Here is a 26,257-nt window from a genome sequence, read left to right on the forward strand (position 1 = left end):
CTCTGGGCCTGTAAACTTCTAGAAGATATGCTTGGCTTCTTGGTCTCTGAGCTGCAACTTGGGAATCAGCACATACTTTGAAGGGAAGAACTTGATTATATGTCAGTTTCACCTCTCCCAGGTACATATCCCTTCAAGTCCTTGCTGCCATAGCAGTTCTTTCATGACTTGAAACAGATTTGTTCTTATACTTTATCCAGCTTTTATGATTGTTTTCAGCAGGAAGATTGGTCTTTAACTGCCATTAGTAGAAGAAATTCCCTACATCTTTTAATGTCTTGATGAAGATGTATGATATGGTTGTGGGTTGGTGGCCAAGTAGGTTGCATATAACATATCCACTCAAACATTCCTATCTCCAGAATCTTCAGACTCTTTTCTCAATCTATAATATGCCAGGGAAATTTTGGCATCTCAGCCTCATTGACTATAGGCCATTGTTAAATCTAGGCTTCAATAAACTAAGGAATCAAACCTTTGAGCCACTCACAGGTGCTGAATATGACATATTTTATCAAGAATCCTGAGTACAAAATTTATTCATAAATTCTGCTGAATCCAACCTTATATTTTATACTTCTTGGTTTAACACTTTATTTTTTTTAAGTTTATTAAGAGAGAGACAGCATGGATGGGAGCAGGGAAAGGACAGAGAGAGAGGGAGAGAAAGAGAATCCTAAGCAGGCTCCACACTGTCAGTGTAGAGCCCGATGCAGGGTTCAAACTCATGAACCATGAGATCATGACCTGAGCCTCCCAGGGGCCCATTGGTTTAACACTTCATTTTTTTTTTAATTTTTTAATGTTTATTTTTGAGAGAGAGAGAGAGACAGAGACAGAGCATGAGCAGGGGAGGGGCAGAGAGAGAAGGAGACACAGAAGCTGAATCAGGTCCAGGCTGTCAGCACAGAGCCCAACTCGGGGCTTGAACCCACAAACTGTGAGATCCTGACCTGAGCTGAAGTCAAATGCTTAACTGACTGAGCCACCCAGGTGCCTCAGTTTAACACTTTATGTTCCATGCCCATATATGACTGTCAGCTTTCTCCCAATACCTATTGGCAAGATATTCTAACTCCCTTGGTGTATAAATCTATTTCCATCCCTGCCCCAGGAGACCGTGCAATCATCTTCCTGGGCTATGCTGGGAGTTACTCTTACTATGGGCCCTGGAGCCAGTGAGGTGCCATGTGGGCAGGTTTTGAGGAGAATAGGCAAAGGCCTCAGATGAAGTCTTGAAAGCTCTTCCAATTAGTGAATGATAGTTTTCTCATATAGAGAAATGCTACTTCTGTTGGCAAGGGAAGCTTGGGATTTAGGAACTCAGCTTTTTAAAGTATTATTAATAATACATTAGTATTGTTTGTTCAGTAACTCTAGAATCTGTGATGATTTCTATTTTTTTTGCATTATGAAGCTCTATTTTGAATCTTCCCTCTTTTTCTTTCTGTTGATCAATTTTTCTAGAGGCTGTATTAATTTTTCAGTATCTGACTTTTGGATTTACCTATTTTTCTCAGTTACACGTTTGTTTTGATACATTTTTTGATAGCCTTCGGGGATAATTTTGTCAATTTCTATTCTAATTCTGTTATTCTCTATCTCTTATTTCTTTCAAGTTTCTGCATCCGACTTGCTTTTTAAAAAATTGAGATATAATTGGGGCTCCTGGCTGGCTCAGTCAGGAGCATGCAACTCTCAATCCTGGGTTAAGAGTATGACCCTCACGTTGGCTGTAGAGATTACTTAAAAATAAAATCATAAAAAAAATGAGATACAGTATAATTGACATATAACATTGTGTAAGTTTAAGGTGTAGTCCCCCTTAACCTGCAGACCTCAGTGGATACTTGAAATCATGAATAGTACTGAACCCTATATATACAATGTTTTTCCTATATATATACCTATTATTAAGCTTAGTTTATAGATTAGGTGGTAAGAGATTAACAATTATAGCTAATAATAGCTAATAATAGTAGCTAATGATAACACAATGCAATAAAAGTTATGTGAATGTAGTCTCTCTCAAAGCATTTCGTTGTACTGTACCTTCTTCCTCTTGTGATGATGTGAGATGATAAGATGCTCATATGATGAGATGAAGTGAGGTGAATAATGGTGTTGTGATATAGCATCAGGCTACCCTTGGCCTTCTGTCCATAGATCAGAGGAAGATCATCTGTTTCCAGAGAGCGGTTAACAGCAGGTAACTGAAACGGAGGATAAAGGCGGACTACTATATAGATTTGACATTTATATTGCAATATGATTACCATTGTAGTGTTAGCTAACACCTTTATTGTGTCACATAATTATCACTTTGTCTGCATCCCTTCAAATATTTCCATCACAAGTCTATGGTCCTTCTTCCCAATCACGTGTCCTAATTGCAGGAAGAGAATTTGCTCAAGTTGAACACTTAACCTTTGCAACAATTTGTAACCGGAACTACTGTATTTGAAATCGGAAGATGACCCCTGTCTGTCCTATGTCTATACCAGATAAAGGATTCTTTCAATTTCACCATATCTATACCTTGAGATGGGAATTTAATACTTCACGCTTATCTTTAAACAAACAAATAAACTCTCTAGGGCAGTCAGGAACAGCCATCTCACTCTACGATCTTTGTAGTTATCAGGGTTGCTATAGCAATCAAGTGCAGCAGCAGCAAGAGCCCCAAAAGCCTTGTCCTTCATCAGCCCCTCATACTAACCAACAGTGCTAATTTGAGTATCTTGCTGGCTCTGTGTGCCACAGATTACTACATCTCTTTTGCTCCCTGTGTATGCACAAATAGGTGAGGAGCCAGCCAGAATTCCCTATTGAGGAAACGGGTTTCCTGGGGTCCTGGCAGGGAACAGAATGCAACCCAGAATGGCTAGAGAGACTTGCTACTGAACAGGTATGGACAGGTTTAGGGAGCCAGTTGTATTTGTTTGAATAGCCATAATGAAGTACCACAAACTATGCAGCTTAAAACAACAGAAATCGTCTCACAGTTCTAGAGGCTAGAAGTCTGAGATCCAGGTGTCTGTAGGATTGGTTCCTTCTGAGGGCATTAGGGAAGGATCTGTTCTAGGACTTTCTCCTAGCTTCTGGTAGTTCCTTGGCTTGTGACAGCATAACTCCAAAATTTACAAGGTGCTCTTCCTGTGTGTGTGTGTCCATGTCCAACCTTCCCTCTTAAAAGGACACCAGTCACAATGCATCGAAGTCCACCCTAATGACCTTACTGTAACTTAACTAACTATATCTGCGATGACTCTATTTCCAAATAAAGTCACATTCTGAGGTACTGGGGATTAGGACTTTAACATATGAATTTTGGGGGACCCAATTCAAACCATAATACCAAAAAGAGGTGAGGAGTACCCAGAGATGAGCAAGAGTAGAAAGTTGTCACCATCGTGTGACATATTCTCCACTGGCCCCTCCAGATCCCCTCTCCAACCTTCTTCACTTTGCTCTGTGCCCAGGAGGCTGACTTCTGTCGGCTGCATCCCCTATGCCCTAAACGACAATGTCATACATGCTGATCCATTTACCGGACACGACTCTCTACTTGACCGGGTGGCAAACACATATTCACTTCCCAAGCCCCAGTCAAGCAACAGCTGCTCTGTGGGGCTTTCTCAGTCCCCTCCCTGAGGAACCCAACCTTAATTCTGTGCATCCCCACTGTCTCCACCCTGACTCCCACTACCCTTTGTACCTATTTGCTTACCTGTGAGTTCATCAGGGCAGGGCCCATCTCCCATTCTTCTCCGCAATTTCAGGGTCTGGCAGCTTGTCTGAGAGGGAGAGGTTCCAGTGAATATTTCTGGAAGGAGTATTTTCTTGCCATCCCTGGCCCCTGCTCCACTGCATCCAAATCTCCCTGATTACAGCGCTCTTCCTCAGTTTTACTCAGAGGATCTTTGTCAGTGGCCTCCCAGTTCTCAACCACAGAGGTCCCTCCTCTCTGGGAGGTCAATTCTGGTTGTTCTTCCCACAGGGCTCTTCTCTTCATGTGGCTTCTAACCTGCCCAGTTAGGTCCAGGCTTCTGAGCTGACCCCTTCTGATCCTCTGCAGATTTCTTGGTTTCCAGTGAGAAATATCCCTCAGTTCCCACATGTTCTGTAGGGGATTTACTTCTACTTTTCAGTTCTGTCCTAATTAACAGTCACATTTTGTCAGGGACTCCTTTGTCAAAACCTGAGGGTCATTTTGACGGGAGTTTTCCTTTACTTCTCTTTTGGGTGTTGGATTTAACTGCCTCTCTGAGGACATTGCTAGGAGGACCATGAGCCTGTGCAAGGCCAGCTACCATGTGTCTAGTTCTACAACAGCTTTGAGGAAATACTCATTTTAAATGCCCTACCTCCACATTCTCTATAGCTTTTCTTTAGTATCACGTACTCCGTGTTTCCCAGCCTTTCAATTCTCTTAGAACAAATGTGACTGGGTTGATTGCCGTGTAGGGGACTCGCAGGGGAGCCCTAATATCGCTGTCTTCTATACTCACGAGGACGTCCAGATTGAGTTTGATCTGATGCCTTGACTCAGGGCCGTACAATATCGCTGCTGCCTCTTCAGCAGCTCTATCGGATCCCTTGTGAGAGCATGGAAAACGTGGGCCAAACAATTTTTTAAAATCGGAAAGTAATTGCTTTTAATTTTTAATGCTATTTTTTGTTATCCGTAAAAGTGTTCCTTGTTGTGTTAAATGCTATGTTATTCCAAACACACCTGGGTTTTCTGGCGTGCACTCCGCTCCCCAAAAGACAAATAAATGCCCTCGGTTGGGCAACCTGCAGCTGTGAGAACAAGATGTCTTTTTCCCTCACTCCTCCCCCTCTCAGAGTGAGGGGCGGGGAGTCAAGTCCTGCGGTCCCGAGCTGCCTCCCAGGAGGGGCGGGGGAAGAAGAGTCTAGGCGCTCCTCGCAAGCGCAACGGAGAGAGGAGGGGGGAACCTGGCAGCCGGGATGGGACTTCCTCCCTCCACTCCGGAACTGTGCGCTGGAGTGGCCGGGACTCGGAAACCCAGGCGGCGCCGCGGGAGCCGGCGGGGTGGCGGTGGGGGCCCGGGGGCGGGCCCGGGGCGGGGCCGCGGGCGGAGCCGGGACGGGGGCGGGGCCTGCGCGGCTGCGCGGGCTGCGAGCCTGGAGCTGCGCCGGCCGCGCTCCCGGGACTCTGAGAGCGCAGGACGCCGGCTGGCTGCGGTCCTAGCCGCCGCCGCCTCCTCCCGAGCGGGCTCGGCCCGGCGCGGCAGGCGGCCGGGGCGATGTAAGCCGGGGCCCGCGGGCGCGGTCGGACCGCTGCGATGTGGCTCAAGCCCGAGGAGGTGCTGCTGAAGAACGCCCTGAAGCTCTGGGTGACTCAGAAGAGCAGCTGCTACTTCATCCTGCAGCGGCGCCGCGGGCACGGCGAGGGGGGTGGCCGCCTCACGGGTAAGGGGCGCGCCGGGGCGGGCGGGCGCGGCGGGCCGGGCCCCGGACCTCGCTCCCTGCCGGGCCCGCGGCCCCCAGCCCGGGGTGCATCGCAGGTGGCGATTTCGTGGGAGACGCCGGGCCGGGACGGCCCTGCCTCGGGCTTGTTTTCCTTTCTTCTGTATTTCTCTTGCAAGCCCCCGTCGAGGTTGTGGCAGAAGGGACTTGCGGGCTCGTGCGTTCTTGCGGGAGAGGCAGGTGCCTTCGCCTCTTGGCCCAGTGACCGCCTGGAGGCCAGATTCGGCTCAGGAATCGAAAGAGAAGCGCCGGCTGGAGCTCGAGCCGAGGGAGCGAGGGCCGCCCCGGGAGGAGCGCAGGCCGCTGTGCGGGGCCAGGTGACAGCGGGGTGCGGCCCCGACTCGGCCATCTGGATGCGCCCCGACGTTCCAGGTGGTGTCTCGGCTGGGGACACACGGACGGCCCACCGCCACCGACCCTGGCAATCCCCGGCTGTCGGGCGTGTGGGCAGGGCGGGCTGGGGACCGTTTGCGCGCCCGGAGGAGAAGCCGAGGCAGTGCGAATCCCAAGCTTACGATCTTAGTAGCAAAATTGAGCGGGTCAGTTACCCCCTCCCCCACTTGTTTCTTCCAAGCAATGATAGGAGGAAAAAACTCAGGCTTGTAAAATTTATGAAAAAACAAAGCAATTTTTCTAAAAGTTACTATCCAAGGCTCCGTGAAGATCAAGCATTTGGAAAAATTGAGACCAGCTTGCGTAGTTGGGCCACCTGTTTAAATGGGTCAATGGAAGAACAGTTTATTAGACTTTTTCATTTGTGTCTAGGGGATCTATATGGAATTTCCGAATTTTGGAATCTGAAATAAAGGAGACCTCAGATCTTTTTCCCATCACATCCCTCCTTATACTGAGAATCAGACCACGGCTGGAGAGAGAGAGGTCAAGGGACTGAGCTTGGGTCCCTGGCCTCACTGTTGGTGACTCCACTGTCTGCTTATTCTGGGGGAAGCCCTCCTGGAGTAAAGTTTAATGGGGGAATGTGATCAACAGGCCCTGAAACAGAACCAGGTGCAAAGGGAATTACCCTTCCTGTACTTTAAACCCGGAAGGTGAGAAAGCTGGTAGTTGGATTCCTTAAGAGGATGGACTTCACTGAGCCTCAAGGAGTGGGTATGACTTGGTGGCATTCTGGATGAAAGAGTAGTGGGGTAGTTGAAGAATCTGGATGAAAGCGGTAGTGGGGTTACCTATGGTAGTGGTGAGTAGTGAGGACAGGTTGGGCAGCAGGTGGGCCTGCTCTGGGAGCAGTTTTAAGCTCTGAGGGAGGGAGTTAGTATAGGAGGCAGGAGTAAATGGTCTCCTTTAGTAGAGGGTAAGGACAGGGTTTGAAGGTTTGTGAAATGGGAAACACGGAACATCTGCCCAGAAAGTGTTTTCATCACTTAGTTCAGGCTGACTGTGTGGGGTACTGTTGAGGCTGCTTTGGGAAAGACTTCGGGTTATTCGCCATCTAGCAAGGGAGACAGGTCCAGAGAAGCTGGACAAAGCCTCAGCTATGATGCTGATGGAGATTCAGGAGATTCCAGAGAGCCTGGCTTTGTTGTCCAGAGTCTGTATCTGTGATGAACTCAAAATGATGCAGTCCACCTCCTTTTTGCATTCCCAAATCAAGCAGATCTTTTTTATTATTTTGTTTATTTATTAAAAAAAATTTTTTTTAACGTTTATTTATTTTTTTGAGACAGAGAGAGATAGAGCATGGACAGGGGAGGAGCAGAGAGAGAGGGAGACACAGAATCCGAAACAGGCTCCAGGCCCCGAGCCGTCAGCACAGAGCCCAACGCGGGGCTCAAACTCACGGACCGTGAGATCATGACCTGAGCTGAAGTCGGACGCCCAACCGACCAAGCCACCCAGGCGCCCCTATTTATTTATTTTTTAATTTTAGAGTTAGAGTGCCAGCTGGGGAGAGGAGCAGAGAGAATCTCAAGCAGGCTCCAAACTCAACAAGTAGCCCAGGGCTGGGTTTGATCCCATGACCCTGGGATCATGACCTGCGCCAAAATCAAGAGTCAGATGCTCAACCGACTGAGGCACCCAAGTGCACCAAGCAGGTTTCTCTTATCATACCTGTGGCTTTGGCCTTCCTTGGTGTATACTTCGGTTTGGGCTTACAGTGAATATGCACAATATTCTTAAAGGCAATAACGATCAACCAAAAAAAAAAAAATACCCCATGAAAAGACAGATGACACTGTATTTCTCAGGGACTCTGAACCTCCTGTTGATTGTGAAAGCCTGACATTTCCTAGGCTGCTTTACCTTCAGACATTTAGCTGGGTAGCAACTAACGTAGCTGTGCTGATTGAGCAACCCGGAGTTACCACATCTACCAATGAGCTGGTCCTAACCCAACCACTTATGAATGTTATAAAATCAAGACTGTGTGACACAGAGGGCAGCTTAATGTTGGTGGTGGTTTTCAGAATATGTAGAATTCTGATTTGGCAGATTTTGAGCAATTTAGAGTTTATGAAGATAATGAGGGCTAGCATGATGGGTATTCTGACTGGTTGTAGGCTTTTCTTTGGAGAGAAGCAAGTAGAGGTGGTTAAGAGGGGTTGGAAATAAAATGTAAGGGAGTGGTAACGAAGTCTTTTTTTTTTTATTCTGATGCTGAATTTGTTATTCATAGGAGCTTAAACATATGAGGTCTCCATTGGCATTTAGTCTGACATGTTTAAAAATTGCCTACCCTCAGAAATATAGGTTTCGTTTCATTGAGGAATATAATTACTCTTCCAACTAATACACACATTTCCTATATATATCTTCAGTTTTCTCCATAGCCCTTTCTCACTTTCTAATATATAATATCGTTGATCATTTTGTTCATTGTTTCTTCCTACTGATTGTTCTATGAGGGCAGGTATTTTACCTATGATGGTGCCTAGCACATAGTATATGCTCATTTAACATTTGTAGGGTGACTACATGGAAGAACATATGCATGAATGATGGATTCTACTTTTCGTTAAAAGTTGGGTGAGAGTGGAGGCCCAGCTTTTCTGACTGAGGCTGAGCTGATCACATGGGATGGGAACATTCTCCTCTCTCCTTGGCTTCCTGTTTACCTGGCAGTCTGACCATTGTGGAAAGCTGGAGGGAATCAATGGGAAACAGAGACCTCCTCCTTCTGTCTTTTTTTTTTTTAAGTAGCTCCCTTTGAGAGGGAAGGATCATGGCACCAGCTTCTCAGGCGGCCTCTGTTACCACCCCTTGGGACCTGTTTGGAGAAGGAAATCCTGGGCTTGGGGACAGTAGTGGGAGGCAGCGACCTTATCCTCCAGTTAGAACATGGTGTGGCTGAATACAGCATTATAAAATGTTTCCAAAGCTCCTGGGACAGAAGTGATTTTGCTCTGGAAGGGAGGAAGTCAAGGTATAAAAGTATTCACTTGAATACAATCTCCAACCTGTGGGAATATTTTTTTATTAATTTTTTTTTATTTCAGTGTAGTTGACACACAATGTTACATTAGTTTCAGGTGTATAGGAATGTTTGTTATGAAAGTTCAGTCAGCTCTCGGAGAACTGAGTGGGAGAAGTTAGCATTTGGGAGGTGCAGACAGAAGAACACATCATTGTTGCCCTCTCCTCCAGTGCTCCCTGAAGCACTAAAAATAAGCAGCACAAATATAGCTTTAAAGACCTAATGTCACCACCTGGATATGCCCCTCTAAAGGATTTTATTTTTCAGAGTTCTATTATGTGCGTTTCTGTATAACCTTGTAGTTCTTTTCCCAAAGAGCCTGGCAGTTAAAAAGTTGTAATTTGAGAAAATATTGATGGCTTCTACTTTTCAGGATGTTTGCCTTCAGCCCCTGTTGCTGTCATTGCATTTATAATAGTTAGGGGCTAACAATTTCCTAAGTAGCTAGGGTCACAGGGGGAAGTATGGTGTAGTGGAAAATAGCGACTTTGAGTCAAGATAAGTCTGTTACAAATCTGGACAGAGAGGCCTTGTGCTAGTTTATTTGGTTTATTTGAGTCTTAGTTGTAACAGCCTCAAGATAGGGACAATAAGGAAGCTTACTTTAGAGGGTTAGAAACTTTTCCACTGTGGCTGTACCATTTTACATTCCTACCAGCAATACACAAGGGTTCCAATTCAAACAAGGCTTAGGATTAGAACTATATGAAGGGCTTATCTGGGCTTGCCACCTAGTCTGTTTGGAAAAAAAGAGAAGGAACACTTAAAAAATTGACTAACAAGAGGGCTTCTTAGAATAAAAGTGTTGTAAAGAAGTTTGCATCGGGGCGCCTGGGTGGCGCAGTCAGTTAAGCGTCCGACTTCAGCCAGGTCACGATCTCGCGGTCCGTGAGTTCGAGCCCCGTGTCAGGCTCTGGGCTGATGGCTCGGAGCCTGGAGCCTGTTTCCGATTCTGTGTCTCCCTCTCTCTCTGCCCCTCCCCCGTTCATGCTCTGTCTCTCTCTGTCCCAAAAATAAATAAAAACGTTGAAAAAAAAAAATTTATAAAAAAAAAAAGTTTGCATTAAAGTGAAGGATATAAAAAATACTTATTACTGCAGTATTTAATAAGTATAATTGGAAAGTTAAATATAAATTTTTTTTAGAGAGCATGCATGAGCAAGCAGGGAAGAGGCAGAGAGAGATAACCTTTATTTTAATGTGTATTTATTTATTTTGAAACAGAGAGAATGCATGAGCGAGCAAGCAGGGGAAGGGGCATAGGAGAGAGAATCCCAAGCAGTCTCTGCACGGATAGCCCACATGGGGCTCAGTCTCATTAACCACACGATCATGACCTGAGTTGAAATCCAGAGTTGGACACTTAACGTCTCAGCCACCCAGGTGTTCTGAGAGAGATAATCTTAAGCAGGCTCCAGGCTCATCATGGAGCCCAGTGTGGGGCTTGGTCTCATGACCCTGGGATCATGACCTGAACTGAAACCAAGAGGTGGACATTCAACCAGAATGTGACTGAGCCACCCAGGTGCCCCAGAAAGTTAAATATTAATTTTTATTTTTGTTTTAGTTTTATTTGTTTTTTTGAGAGAGAGAGAGAGAATGTAGGCAGGGGAGAGGGGCAGAGGGGGAGAGAGAGAGACAATCTTAAGCAGGCTCCATACTCAGTGCAGACCCGATCCAGTGACCCAGGGATCATGACCTGAGCTGAAATCATGAGTCAAATGCTCAATTGAATGAGCCACCCAGGTATCCCAGAAAGTTAAATATTTCTTTGTTTATATCTTAAACTATTTTTAAAAATTTATTTTCTTTGAGAGAGAGCATGAGAGCAAGTGGGGAAAGGGCAGGGAAAGAGAAACTCCTAAGCAGGCTATATGCTGTCAGTGCAGAGCCTGAAGCAGGGCTTAATCCCACAAACCGTGAGATCATGAACTGAGCTGAGGTCAGGAGTCAGACGCTCAACCTACTGAGCCACCCAGGTGCCCCAGAAAGTTAAATATTTAAATAGCAGTTTGTGCTAGCAGGATTTGTTTTACAGAGCTTCTTTGAAATCCTTTGTTAAATCCTAGTAAATAAAGGGAACTTCACTTCGGTGTTGCAGGCATTGAGTGACTGTGCTCAGAGTGAATTGTCTACTCTCTTTGGGACGGTGTGCCAAAGACTGGGGGATACGAAACTGACACCAGAGATTTGTGTGTGGTCACTAGCCTTGCTCAGAATGACTCTGTTGAAAAATTGGAAATTGGTGAAACCCAGCTTGAGTGTTGGCTTTCTTGGCTATAGTCTTGCTCAGGTAGCTGAATTTGTGGGTGGATTTTTGCCCCCTTTTTTTTTTTTGACTTTTTTTTAGTTTATTTATTTATTTATTTATGAGAGAGAGAGAGAGAGAGAGAGAGAGAGAGAGAGAGAGAGAGAGAGAGAGAACGAGAACAAACAGGGGAGGGGCAGAGAGAGAAGGAAAGAGAGAATCCCAAGCAGGCTCTGTAGTCAGTGCAGAGCCATGTGTAGGGCTTGAACTCATGAACCATGAGATGATGACCTGAGCCGAAATCAAGAGTCGGACACTTAACCAGCTGAGCCACCCAGGTGCCCCTTGACTTTATTTTAAGTAGGCTCCACTTGAGCGTGGGGCTTGAACTCACGACCCTGAGATTAAGAGTTGCATGCTGTACTGATTGTGCCAGCCAGGTGCCCTTGAATTTGTTGGTGGATTTAGTCTTTACTACCAACAAAATTCTTCAGTTCAGTTGGGCAGCCTTTGCATTGTGTAGACTTCCCAGATATTGGCTCCAGAGTCTTACATGCTTTGGTCTTATTTTCCAAAAGCACATTAAGGAAGGAACACAAATAAAGGAAGTACTTTGATTATAAGAGCATAAACTGGAAGATATCTTACAATACAGATATACAGGTAAAATAACTGATACGTTTTTAAGGGCTGATAAGCCATTAATAAAACGTTGGGGTTTCCAACAGTTGCATTTAATTAAGGCATAATAAGGGCACTGTAATTAGGTAATCAAACAAGGCAGAGACTGTGTCCCTCGAGGAATAATATGAGGTACAAATGTGTGGGTGGTGCAGTAGCGGAGGCTAGCCATTTCAGCCTAATTGGAACTCTTTAGGAAGAGCTGAAAATGATTGAGAGGCTTGTAGCTTTTAAAGAATTCATTTATTAGCTGTGAAGGGATAGGATTTTATGATCTTGACTCTATATTCTGGCAGCATTGGATAGAGGAGGAATTTATTTTAAATGAAAGTAGTAAATCTGATCAAATTTCCAAGACAGATTTTCCCCCTAACTTCAAAAACTTTAATCATCTGTATTGAAAAGCAGCCCTGAGCATATTTTAACAGCTGTTTGGGTGTTGCAAGAGCTATTATTCCTCACGACTTCTCAGGCTCTTTCTCCTTCACCTTCTCCTGGTAAGGACAGCTTGTCAGGCACTTCCCAAGACCTTCACCTGCTGTCCCCTCGGCCTGGGGGTGCCCTCACCTCCCCCTCTGCCTGGCTAATTCTTCTCTCCGTTTGACACCCTTCAGATGTCAGCCTGAGCTCTGCTACCTGGCGATGGGGCACTGGACCTCTCCCTCCTCTGATCCTCTTACACCTTAGAGCACTCACCACTGTTTCCCATGATGTGGCCCTTTGTGGCTTTATCACTTTCTAGGGAACCAGACCATGATCTCCAGGATGGAGATCCCAGGTCTGTGTCCCTCACCACCATGCCTCCAGCGCTGGAACAGTTTCTGTTGCTGCAACACTCAGTAAATATTTAGTGAGTACATGGATGTCCGAGTAGAATTGATGAGTGTGAGCCTCTGAGGCTGAGAAATGTTTTGTATCATCCTGGAAATGGGAATTATGCAAAAGGCAGGAATAAATAATACAGAGTGTTGTCATTGCTATTTCTCACGCCTGCCCTGCGTGCCTGTAAGGACTAGCGGTAGTTTGTCAGCTGCGCCAACCCAGCTGTTAGAACTGCCCGTTGGTAACCTTTATGTAAATGATCTTGTACAGACCCAGGAATGATTTCCCCAGTACATCATCAGCCAACTGACACAGCTCTGTGAAGTTGAGTCATTAATATTCTTGAACATTTGGTGGGTCTGTTGTTCCACCAGATTTTATTTTTCTGCTTCCTGCTTTTTACTTTAAAAAAAGGAAGGAAAAATCAGCAGCAAAATAAATAGCCACAAATAAGTTCTCCTTAAGAAAGGGCACTGTATTTTGTGGTTGGTTTTATTCTGAATAAGTAGTTACTGGTGGAGAATGGACATTTAAAAATAATAAATAGGATGGTAGTTTGCCTAAAGTTTTAAAATATGAAATCTGTGTGCATAGGAGTACATAATGTAAATATAAAGTATAAGTAATACAATACCTATCACCTGTTACTAAAAAAATAGAGTATTTCCAATGTTTAAGAGAACTCTTGTGTGTTTTCCTGATTATATTCCCCTCCCTAATCAATACATTGTTGAGTTTTGTGTGCTGTTTAAACTTTATACAAAAGGAATAATAATTTACTTTGTTTTTTTCTGAAGCTTGTTTTCCACATCCCAGTTATATTTATATTTATAGTTTTACATATATATGTGTGTGTATATATATATATGTGTGTGTATATATATATATATATATATATAGTTAATGTTTCCCTAAATTGAACCATGTTGATGCATATAGCTGCATTCATTCATTTTCATTGATGGGAATGACTCATTTATTCGTTCTTTTGTCAGCTCATATTTGGGTTTCTAGTTGTTTTTGTTATTACAAATAATACTGCTATGAACATTCTTGTATAATGTTCATATGTGTGAAAGCTTCTCTGGAGAATATACCTGTGAGTGATCTTGTTGGGTATATCAGCCATAATGGGTTAGGTTATGCTGTGGTAACAAACATCCCAAACATCTCTGTGGATCCACATTAGTTTATTTCTCCCTCATGTTATGTATCCAATGTGGGTTCCCAAGGTTCTCTTGTAGGCATCCAAAGATGGGCTGATGGAGGCTCCATTCCTAATGCTTCCATGGTTACATGGTAAGGGGGAAAGGAATTTGGTGACTCTCATGTTGGGTTTTAGAACTTGTAGTTGGAAGTGACACCTATCCCTTCCATTCACTTTATTTAATGTTTATTTTTTTTCAGTCATCTGTACACCCAACATAGGGCTTAAACCCACAACCCCGAGATCAAGATTTGCACACTCTTCCCACTGAGCCAGCCAGGTTCCCCTGTATATTTTTAAAATAAGCTCTACTCCCAGTGTGGGGCTTGAACTCACGACCATGAGATCAAGAGTCACATCCTCGACTGACTTAGCCAACCTGGAGCTCCTATTCAGTTTATATTGGCAAAAGCAAGTCACATGGCTCAGTAACCTGAAAGACATGAGGAAGTATGATTTTCTTAATTTAGGAGCTGTGTGTGTGTGTGTTTGTGTGTGTACATGCACATGTGTCTGTGTGTTCTGTATTTTTTAAGTATTAAAAATTTATCACTTTATGACTGGACTTTTTAAATTTTGGGTCTTTTGAAGAACTAACATTCTTAATTTTCATGCAGTCAGGTACAATCTTTTCCCCAAGAGTTTGTGCTTTTTGTTACTTGTTTAAAAACAAGTCCTTATAAGGGAATCTCCAGGATGATGGTGAAGGGAAATCGTAAAATGACAGCTCAGAGACCCCTCAGTCCAGATGAGAGCAGGGCAGAAGGCTGCAAGACAGCTCCTAGGGGAAGAGAGATTGGTAGAGCACCTCCCATCCTTGCACATGTTGAAGGAAGGTCTGTGCACTAGGAGAGGAATTGTGGGTAAATTATTGATAAAGCTAAATCAGCCAAGAATTCTTGGCAGTTGTTAACTGCAGGGAAAATAAAAAGTTGTGTAGGTTAGCCAAGTTTCATAGTTTTACTACAAAGCTCAGCTCTCTATAAATTCAAGAACTAGTGATAGGGGTGCCTGGGTGCCTCAGTAGGTTGGGCATCCAATTTCGACTCAGGTCGTGATCTCACACTCATGGGTTTGAGCCCCGTGTGGGGCTCTGTGCTGACAGCTCAGAGCCTGGAGTCTTGCTTCGGATTCTGTGTCTCCCTCTCTCTCTCTGCCCCCCCGCACTTGTAGTCTGTTTCTCTCTCCTCTCTCTCTCTCAAAATAAATAAACAATAAAAAAAAAAAAGAACTAGTGATACAATCAGAGATATGAAGGTAAATGCAAAAAGAATCCATTAAGGATCGAAGCAATTTCCTTCAGGGACTGGGAAGTGGGAGTAGGGAAGGTCATGAGGGAGCTGTTGTGTTTCTCACTGAGCCTGGTAGAATTATTTGTTTTTTTACATGCACATGTAAATTGGATAAAATATAGACTGAATCTAAAATTTGGGAGAGCTTGGCAGTTTTTCTGGTTACCAGCACCGTATGTGTAATGGGGATAAGGAGAGGCATTGAAGCAATATTTCATTCTTGCCTCGTGGACCATGATTACTCTTGGATTACCCATGCTTCAGATATTTGTCCTCTCGGTAAACTATATTTAGCCTTCAAAATGTCTACCATGTGTGGGGTGTGTCAATTTCACTGAGGCTTAGGAACTATTTTCAGAAATGCATCTAATCTAGTCAGGTACTTTAATTTGAAATCAAAAGATAGCCTGGATTTTTTTCCCCCCCTCTGGAGAAGAAATTGGTTTAGAGTTACAAGTTTATGATTTTTATCTCTTACCTAACCTCAGAGATGTGGTTCTGTGACTGACCCATTCCTTCTGGGGCTCAGTTTCTTAACCTGAAAAACAATTATTATTGTTGGTGTTATTTTAAGAGTTTTATAATAACAGTGGAAGATTTCATACTTCAAATTGTTATGTTTTCTAGATATGTTGTCAAAATCCCTTTTTTTTTTAATTTTTATTTTTTTGAGAGAGAGAGCAAGCACATGCATGAGCGGGAGAGAGGCAGAGAGGGAGGGAGGGAGAGAGAGAGAGAGAGAGAGAGAGAACGAGAATCTTAAACAGGCTCCATGCTCAGCTCAGAGCCCAATGTGGGGCTCGATCTCACAGGTGTGAAATCATGACCTGAGCTAAAATCAAGAGTTGGACGTTTAACTAACTGAGCCACCCAGGCACCCCTGTTTAATTATTTGTATTTAAAGAAGAAAAAGCCAAAAGAACATTTCTTTCAACAGTGTCAGGCCCTGTGTTCTCATGCAGCTTATCATCTAAAGGGATGGAAAAAGCTAGTGGTAGTGATGGAGTGATTATTAAACCATGAAAGAATTATAAATGGTGGTAAGTTCAGGGAGGCGAGGGTGATGAGAAGGAATAATGGGGAAGCTAATTTAGGCTGGGAGTGTCAGGAAGGATTTCTCTGAGGATCTGTTGTGTCAGCTAAGACCTGCAGGGTGCTTAGAATGGTGTTAGCTGGGTAAAACAGGGAGGAAAGGGCCTTCTGAGCAAAGGAAAGCACATGTGTGAGAGCTCTGTGGCCTCTGAGAAGCTGTTCTGGACAAGTTCAGTTTGATGTGCTTGTGAGTTGTCTAGAAAGGCTTGTAGAGGAGGAAAACACAGAGGGGACAGAGGAGTAGTCAGGAGAACAGGAGGAAATGAGTAGAGTGTATTTCCTAGAGGCCAAGAGAAAAGTGTATTCAAGAAAGAGGGAGGGGAGAGGGATGGACTCTGCAGTATGGTATGGAAAAGGCTGGAGGGACATTGGCTGCCTCAGGGAGAGCAGTTTGGGAGTGGATGGGTGGAGAGGAAGTAGGCATGCACGTGAGCAGCTTTATCAAGGTGGGACTTGGTAGGTTTTTGGTTGTTATTATAAATTTATTATTTGTTGGGGCTCCAGGGTCACCCAGTCAGTTAAGTGTCTGACTCTTGGTTTCTGCTGAGGTCCTGAATCTCATGAGGTCCATGAATCTCATGATTCATGAGTTCAAGACCCACATTGGGCTCTGCGTTGACAGTGTGGAGCCTGCTTGGGATTTTCTCTCTCTGAAAATAAAGAAACTTAAAAAAAGAGAGGAAAAACCACAAATTCATTCTTTGTCAGGAAATGGAAGGTCTGTTGAATGCTGCATCTGTGGCTGCTGGGCCTTGAAGTGGTCATGGCTAGGCTTTGAATAGGTCAGTAAAGGAGGTAAGGCATCCAGGTGAGCAGGCCCTCAGGAGACAATTCCCAAGGAATTTTGATTTGGGAATAAGGTTAAATACTGAGTACTGGGGAAAAAAATTACCTCAAAGAATCTGTAACTGGTCACCAGAAGGATGGACTATTTTAAATGGATCCCAGGGATGCTGGGTCAGCACTGGACGGTAATTGTTTCACCAGGCAAAAGAAATTATTCGAGGAAACCATAGCAACTTAAAAATTCGTTGTTAATTGCTTGGCATTGGATGCCACGTTGAGTTTCCTGTGTGTGTGGGTTACCATTTATTTACTATGTAAATAAAAAACTTTTGTTATCAGTAATGTTATTGGGATTCAAACAATAGGATTTATTTCTAGAAGGAAAATACAGATGAAATATCATTTTAGTAAATTACAAAGATTGACCAGAAAGTTTGGCTATCCTGAATTATTATTACTGTCCATTCACAGCAGAGTTTTAAATAAATTTGTGCACCAATGTTTGTGATATAGGGATTTTTCATAAGGAAATGTGTTAGCCTTCTTAAATTTTTTTTTTCAACGTTTATTTATTTTTGGGACAGAGAGAGACAGAGCATGAACGGGGGAGGGGCAGAGAGAGAGAGGGAGACACAGAATCGGAAACAGGCTCCAGGCTCTGAGCCATCAGCCCAGAGCCCGACGCGGGGCTCGAACTCATGGACCGCGAGATCGTGACCTGGCTGAAGTCGGACACTTAACCGACTGCGCCACCCAGGCGCCCCTGTGTTAGCCTTCTAAAGTGGGATTGGCCTATGATGAAAGATTTGGAAGGCACTTCTGGAATTTTTCACTTGAGATGCAGTATTTGCATGACAGACACAGTTTTACAGGGGAGTAACAGCATATTTCAACCTCAGGTAGAGATTTGGATATTACACTTACCCTGGGAGCATAGTGAGCAAATTTGGATTTTGAGTTTCTGTTATATTGCTGTTATAATGAAAAGTAAATGTAAAATGTAAGCAAGGCATTAAGATTGCTTTAGGAATGTATAGCTCATGATCTTCCATATATTAAGGATTCAATCACAGCAAGGATTTGGGTGGAGAAATTAGGTTTTAATAAAACTAGTGTCCCAAAACTGTGTGTGTGTGTGCGTGTGTGCGTGTGTGCGCGCGCACCTGTGTGTTTTTGTTTTAACCTTTAGTTTCCTGTATGTTCTTGAGGTAGAGTTTGGACACTCATTTAGGGCTCAAAGTGGATACTGTTTAATCTCAGTATAATGGAGCTGCCTCTTAATGTGGGTATTAGGTTCCAAAATCAACATGAAGGACAAAAATTGCTTGAAAAATTACCCTTAAAATCAGCAGGGCCCCCTTCTTGGTAATCTGCTCATGTTACAAGGAGTTCCTGGAAAGTTGGGGCCTCTGTGGAGCCCAGAGCCTCCAGCTCCCCAGGGAGCTCACACTAGGGCCTGTGCTCCTTGATGGATGGGCAGTCTGCGTGAGCGGTTGTTTTCCCCTCTGCGTTTTGGCCAGGGCATATTGTTGAATTTGATAAGTTAAATATGAGATGTGTGTCTGCTGTACCGCCACTTGCTAGTTGAAGTAATACAGACTCAAGCCCTGTACTTGAGTCAGCTTCATGGCCAGGTGAGGCTAAGAGTGATCACATTACACTTTGGCGTCTTAATTTGGGAATTGCTATTAGGTGAGGTCGATGGTAGCTGGAGCTACATTTCTGATGTCTACTGCTTAGGTGCTTGCAATGCAAAGGTCTGCACGAAGTGGATGTTGTTTTATCTTGCAGCCTTTTGCTTATCTTCATTTATCCAAATAACACATTTAGGTGTGAATAAATGGGGTTGGAGAGCCTCTTGTGGAACTGGAAATTCTCTTTGATAGGATGTGTATCCCACTGTAAAAGTTGCTTTTCTTGTGTGATTTTTTTAACTTCCTGTACTACCTGGAAAGCTAGATTTGAGTACTCTATATTTCATAGCCAAAAGTTAAGTTAGAACCATGTAATAGTACACTAGTTATTTTCTCTGAATTAAAATTTGCAGAAACCTTAACTATAGGCAAAGCCAGAAATGTGTTGATGGTACCTGAAATCTTGGTTAGATTCAAGACCAGAGTTTTCATAGGCAAGCATCCATTTATACCAGAAGGATTATTAGAAAGTCTGTGTGTGCATGGGAGGGAGGGTTGGGGGGGAGAGAGTAAAGCAGGGAGAGGGAGGGAAGGAGAATCTCAGAGAGAGAGAATTGAATGGCAGATTTACTCACACCAAAAGAGATCATAATTGCAGAAGCTTTGAGAACACATGCTCTAATATGCTATAGTTATAATATTGCTGTATACATTTCTGAAAAGTTTTATTTAGAATCAGAATTATATAAATTGGATGATTTTCCCATCACAACTTCAGAGAGGTACATTTTAAGTACAGAGCAAATGATTAAAACTGTGTGTACAATGTATAAATTTGAATACATATTTCAGATGAAAATAGGGGTGCTTGGGTTCAGTTGGTTAAGCGTGGACTCTTGATTTCCGCTCAGGTCACAATCTCACAGTTTGTGGGTTTGAGCCCTGCATTGGGCTCTCTGCTGACAGTGCGGAGCCTGCCTGGGATTCTCTCTGCCCCTCCGCTGCTCGTGCTCAATCTCTCCCTCTCTCCCTGTCACAAGAAAGAAAGAAAAGAAAGAAAGAGAATAACTTGATCAAAACTGTCAAAAACAAAAAAAGGGGGATGGGGACCTTTGTCTTCATCAGTTGTGAAGACAAGGAAAGGCTGAGGATTAAAGGCAACTAGAGACATGACTAAATGCAATGCCCAACCCTAGAATGGGTCCTGAACTGGAAGGAGAAACATGCTGCAAAGGGCGTCCCTTGTTGGGTCAGTGACCAAACTGGAATACCAGTGGTAGATAAAAGTACCATGTGTGTTACATTTAGTGAGGTTGATAACGATGCTATTGTTGTGTAAGAAAATACCCCTATCCATGGAAATAGGTCTCCTTTTGAAATGATTCAGAAAAAAAAATGTGTGTATGTAATTACGTCCTATCACATCATATCAAGAGAAAAAGAGCAGATAATACAGCAAATGAGGTACGCTGTTAACAGTAGGCAAATCTGATTCTTGGCAAAAGGTATATGACTGTTCTTTGTCCTATTTTAATTCCTGAAGCTTTTCTTTAAACTTGAAGTTATTTCCAAATAAAAAGATAAATAAAAAAAGATCATTTTAAGTGTGAACCTGGAAGCACTTGTCCATTTTGATAGAGGTATTTGTAGCCTGTAATAAGAAAATATAAGATACACCTGTAATTTAACAACAAAAAACCCATTAGGAAATTTCTGCAGGAAAAATAACTTTATTGTGAGTCTGAACTAAGCACCTTCTGCTTTTGTCATGGAAACAACCATTTTGGTAACATGCTTTCTAGAGTTGAGGTTTCTTGGGGGTCCCAGTTACTATGTGCAGCAGGGTGGGCGGCATATATAGATATTCCCCACCTGCCCCAAACTGTAAATGACTATGACATAAGACTTTTTAATATCGTGTGAATATGTTGCAGTGTTAGGTTAGGCTTTAGTTGTGGCCAATAAATAGCTGAATTTTAAAAGAATAAAAATCATGGAAAAGATATTCATTCAGTAGGTACTTACTGTGTGCCTAGCTCTTCTCCAGGCAGTGAACAAAACAAAGTCCTGCCCTCAGGGAACTTACTCTACTATAATTAATCTAGAGTGATTTTATTCTTGTAATTGCTAACTCTGGTAATTAACCTAGGACTGGAATTCTCAGTGTGTGCCACAAATCCCCTTAACTATGTTAACCTCATCTTAAACTTCCTTCATTAAAACATTTTGTGGGTTTTTTTGCCGCCACACTATAAGAGGTTGGCTTTTGTTGTCCTTGCTTTTAAAAACTGAAATATTTAGTCAAATAAGTTAGGCCTTTGAGCCCTGTCTTTTAGGTTCTTGCCATCCTTAGGGATATTATCTCTTGAAGTCTTTCTGACCCCTCGTCCTCATCAGAGACAGAGGCTCGTGGAATACCTGTAAGCACAGCTTGGCTCTGGGCCCGTCTGTGCTCTGCTTTGGCCCTGGGTTATGGACACCCTCCAAGGGCTCAGCCCTCCTGTGCTCTGGAAGTGTTGGCACAGTGGGCTCCTGCGGCATTTCCCAGCACCCCTGCTCCCTTTCCCTTTTGTAGAAGCACTCTGCAGCCTTCTGTAGGTTACCGAAATGAAGTGGACTCCTTTTCCTACTTAAAAATAGCCTCAGCAGCTGTGGGTTCGAGTCTCCCAGTCATGAGGTTGACCTCCATGCCACTGGGACTCTTAGTTGTTAGGCCTCTGGGGGTCACAGCAGGGTGACTGATGGGGCTCAGATTTTGGAGACCACCAGCCATATTCCTTTGTGTACAGATGAGGAGCCGGACTGATCTGAGGCAGTGATTCTCTTGCTCTGTTTTCACTTGACTGCGCTTAGCCCTTTCCAGAAAGGTGAAGGGACTGCTGAGACAGGAGTCCCCATGCCTGCATCCTCCAGACCTGCTCCTTCTCATCTTGCGCTGGGCTGGCATCTGTTGAGACCCTGTTATATTTTGTTTATTAAAATGGCTTAGGTAACAAAGTTTTAAAAAATTGTAGTGAAATATACAGAACAGAAAACTTACCATTTTAACCATTTTTAAGTGTACAGTTCACTGGTATGTACATTCACATTGTCATGTAGCCATAACCACATCCATCTCCAGAACTTTTTCATCTTCCCAAACTGAAACTCTGTGCCCATTAAGTGTGACCTCCCCATTCCTCCCTCCCTGCAATTCCTGGCAACCTGCATTCTACTTTCTATTCTAGGAGTTTGACTACCCTCATGTAAGTGGTTTCATACAGTATTTATCTTTGTGTCTGGCTTATTTCACTTAACATAATGTTCTCAGGGTTCATCCATGTTGTAGCTTGTATCAGAATTTTCTTCTTTTTTAAGGCCGAGTAAGATTCCATTGCATGGATATATCACATTTTGCTTGATCAGTCATCTATTGATACACATCGAATTGCTTCTACCTTTTGGCTATTGTGCATAATACAGCTATGAATGTAGATGTGCAAATATCTATTCGAGTCTCTGATTTCTGTTCTTTTGGATATATTCTCAGAAGTGAGATAGTGGGATCACACAGTAATTCTGTATTTAACTGTTAAGGAAACTCTTGATTTTTACATGTGGTTCTCAGTTTCTTCTGGCTTCTGTAGACTTGAATGAATGGCTAGGACTGTACTTGGTTTGCTGGGACTGTAGCCCCTGGTCCTGAGTTCCCAGCTTCCCAAGTACCCTCAGTCTATCTCTTAAAACCCTTGTTTCTCTTCCCATTAGGGCTGAGTGGAGAATTGAAGGGAAGAACTGAAGCTTGTTTAGAGGTGCATTGCAATTCATTAAAAACAAACAAACAAACAAACCAGAATTTGAATTTGAGTTAGGCATTTTCAAGTTTATAATTAAATTGTTTGTTTTGGATTTCATATGTATTTGTTTTTCAAAGCTAAGATACGGAGTAGAATGCTTAAGGTGAATTTGGTTTCGGTGGATTTTTCTACCATGATCTCAATCATATCCATATCTAATTTCTTTAAGCATTGTTGGGGCAAAGGATAGGACTATTGGGAGTTAGAAAAGGAGAGAAATCTTGTTCTTCCTACTTGTATGACCTTTGGCCTTAGTTTCCTCTTCTGTAAAATGGAGCTAATACTACTAATATAAATTGTTGTAATTATGATAGTAAATGGCAAAAAAAAAAAATACGGATCTGAAGTACTAGGACAGTGCTTGACAGCTGCAGTGCTTAGTTAATGTCAGTCACCTTCCCCCCATTATCCTGGAATAATTGTAAGTTGTAGGTGAGGGCGTGAGGTGGTCCTAACTTCTGAAGGGTGAACACCAAGCAGTAGGGAAAGCTGGGGCAGGACTCAGTCTCACAGGTGTAGTTAATTCCCAGTGCTGTGTGACCCCTGAGACATCTACCCAACCTCCTGGAGGCTCAGATTCCTCACCTGTCAAATGAGGAGGCTGGTCCCTGTCACCTCTGTATTTCCTTGTAGCTCTAAAAGTTCAGCGATTTCAAAGAATAGTGTGTGTCTAGTCTTTTTTTTTTTTAATTGAGATGGAATTGTTGTATAACATGATCTTAGTTTCAGTTATATAGCATAATGGCTTGATGTAGGTGTATGTTATGAAATGATCACCACAATAAGTCTAGTTAACATTGATCACTGTACATAGTTACAAGTTTATTTTTCTTGTGATGAGAACTTTTAAGAGTTACTCTTTGCAACTTTCAAATATACAATACAGTATTATAAACTATAGGCACTATGCTGTACATCACATCCTTAGGACTTATTTATTTTATAACTGGAAGTTTGTACCTTTCGACCCCCTTCATCCATTTGCCACTCCCCATTCTCCACCTCCTCCCTGCCTAGTCGTCTTCTGACTGCAGAGTTGATTCTTTTCTACATAGGCAAGCCTACTCTTCATAGGTGGTGGACATATCCCCTCCATGGTATGTGAAGTGAACTGAGATTTTCTGGCATTTGAAGATCTGCTTCTTTAGGGCCAGGTTAAGTCCGAGATTTATTTTACTGTTACCAGCTTGGGTGCTAAGTTTGTGGCTCTTGCCCCCAGTTCCAAATACCGGTGTCTCTGGGGCTAGGCACATACAGCAAGTGAATAGGGAGAGTCCTTCTAATCTGAGAGAGGAAAAGAAGTAAAGGGGAGGAGGAGGAAGTAGAAGGGGCTGTGGATATAATTTTGACTTGCTCAGAAATAGAGTAAAACTGTCTTCAAAGAATTAGACAGGAAAGCTCTCTGACTCTGCCCACCTCAAGACTTGACCAATGTCTACAATTGACCTTGTCTGTCTTTATTATTGACAGTTTTCTGTCTTCATTTTCTCCAGGAAAGAACAGCCAACTTAAAATGCCTTTTTCTTCCAAACTTCCTATTTTTTATAAATATTATTGCTTATTACTCTGCAATAATAATACAGCATTTTTGCATATTGTATTGTACTTTTCATAGTGTTTTCATCTACTTTACCTCATTTAACCTACATATGAAGATTTGTCTAGGCCACTGGGTATCTTCATTTGGCAAGATGAGGTTGGTATGGCCATCTGATTTGTCAAGCTATTGGTAGCAGAATCCTGGCACTTTGTCTTTCTCTAAAGCTGATCAGCCAGGAACATCAACAAGTATTTATGGAAAGTCCATATGTGCACAGCAGAGATGCTTGTGATAGAGAATTGTTATTCTTAAGACATTATAACCTAATAGGGTCTTAAGGGGAGGAGGATGGAGTTCAAGTTTTTTTACCTGTAATTAATTATTATAATTAATTAATGCCAGGAATTAAAATGTCTGGATGAAGGAAGAGCTGTAAACACAAATGAGTTTGGGGCTGTCTCTGAATTTAATGTGTGCATATTGGTTACTCTGCCTGACTCTAGTGTTAGGGAAAGGTGACAGTTTTTATTTTATTAAAAGAAAAGTTTTTTTAGGTGATAGTTTTTAAACAATGCGTTTATATATCTCTAAGCCTCTGGGCTCTATATCATAGTGCTACAATGTAAAACTGCTATACCTCATATCTGCAAACTAGTTCACACTATTATTAGGTGTAAAAAGACAGGAAACAGTGCCTAACATAATTTATTTCTGATATTGAGGGCTTGTGGTTTTGGTTGCTTTTTTTCAGAGGATTACTGGAAGTAAATGCAAATAAATATTTGCATTTGAATACAAATAAAAATTTTGAAAACAAATAAAGATTTTTTAAAATAAATGAAATTTGAATAGATTAGAATCTGCCTCGCTTTGTAGAAATAAAACTTCTGCAAGGAAGCTTTTTTTTTTTTTTAATCTCTATATGTCTATTTTCTCAGGTTTCTGACTTTGCAGGAGCTTCATAAATCTGTAAAAATGCTGGTATTCAGGTCTGGATATATAAGACATGGAAATGGGCTATTTTCTACAATTTTTTTTTAAACAGTTCATTTTGTCTACTCTTGGGAGGGAGTGGCTGTGAATAGCAGGTTCAGGAATGTGGGATTCTGTTTTCAGAATCTGAACCCTGGCCCCGGGCACCCCGTGGGCTCCAGAGGTGCTGGGTTGACCAATGTACTTGTTGGCTGTTGGACAAAGGAGTGGCCGGAAGACCACTTGATTATTTGGATGATGAATGCATCTGTCATGGGAGACCACTTGTTTTTTAAGCAGGCATAAAAATACTTGCTCAAAGGAAATTAATCTGCACACAAATGTCATGAATGTATAGCTTGATGATCTGTATTGTTCATTTGTGAGATAGTTTGCATATTGAAGAGCTTAGTTCTAAGGCACTTGACAAGGTGAGGGCTCTGAGTCTCTGCTCACAAGCCCATTTAGGGGAGTACGGGTCCTGTTCTGTTGTGGGGAAGTCCTACAGTGTCTCTAAATGCTTTAATTTTGCCCAGTTGGCTTTTTGTGACTCTGTCGGATTTTTTTTTTCCCCACAGCTTCCTAAGTAATGATCTGCAAGTACTATTGGCAGCTGGTAGACCTGGGCTGTGTACCAAAAAAGACCACATCCTCAGGAAGATTGGAAGAAAAGGTTATATTGGGTCTGGTCCTCAAATTCAGTCTTGCTTTCAGTGAATTTCTTGGGGAATAACCCTTGCTCACCTTCTGTCAGCTGAGAGTTTTCTTAAAACCCTTGCCAAATCTGTTCACTCCCTTTCAGCCAACTGAATATATATCAAATTAACGTGAAGTTTTCCCTTAAATTTGTTTTTTTACTGTCAGTCTTTTGGATTGGGGGAATAGAAATATGGTAGGGTTTTTTTCTGTTTTGTTTTTTGTTTTTAATCTTGGTTAGCCTGCAAACAACCCTCTTAGGACTCTGTATAGCAATTATTTTTAGGAAATTTGAAAGTATTTCTCATAGAACCTTGGAATATCAAATGAACTTTTCTTAGACACACAGTACTTCTATGCTACATTTACATAATGATGAAAATACTTTCTTAAATGTATGTAAAGAAAGGAAAAAGGTTTGGGGCACCTGGTGGCTCAGTCAGCTAAGTGTCTGACTCTTAATTTTAGCTCAGGTCATAATCTCACTGTTTGAGTTTGAACCCTGACAGTGCGGAGCCTGCTTGG

The 26,257-nt window shown here is 42.7% G+C and overlaps 1 protein-coding gene across 4 annotated transcripts in view; it reads left to right on the forward strand.

Moving 5' to 3' along the window:
• Positions 1-5,101: 5,101 nt before the first annotated feature.
• TBC1D8 (TBC1 domain family member 8) overlaps positions 5,102-26,257 on the forward strand; it is a 112,379-nt gene continuing 91,223 nt past the window's right edge. The window contains exon 1 of one of the 4 annotated variants that reach the window (XM_043603140.1): positions 5,102-5,436. In XM_043603140.1, coding sequence (XP_043459075.1) covers positions 5,310-5,436 — 127 coding nt within the window. In that variant the 5' untranslated portion in view covers positions 5,102-5,309. The remainder of the gene's footprint in view (positions 5,437-26,257) is intronic. The other 3 variants (XM_043603139.1, XM_043603138.1, XM_043603137.1) reach the window with 3 other exon arrangements.

This window comes from Prionailurus bengalensis, chromosome A3, assembly GCF_016509475.1.
Source record: "Prionailurus bengalensis isolate Pbe53 chromosome A3, Fcat_Pben_1.1_paternal_pri, whole genome shotgun sequence".
NCBI lineage: Eukaryota > Metazoa > Chordata > Mammalia > Carnivora > Felidae > Prionailurus > Prionailurus bengalensis.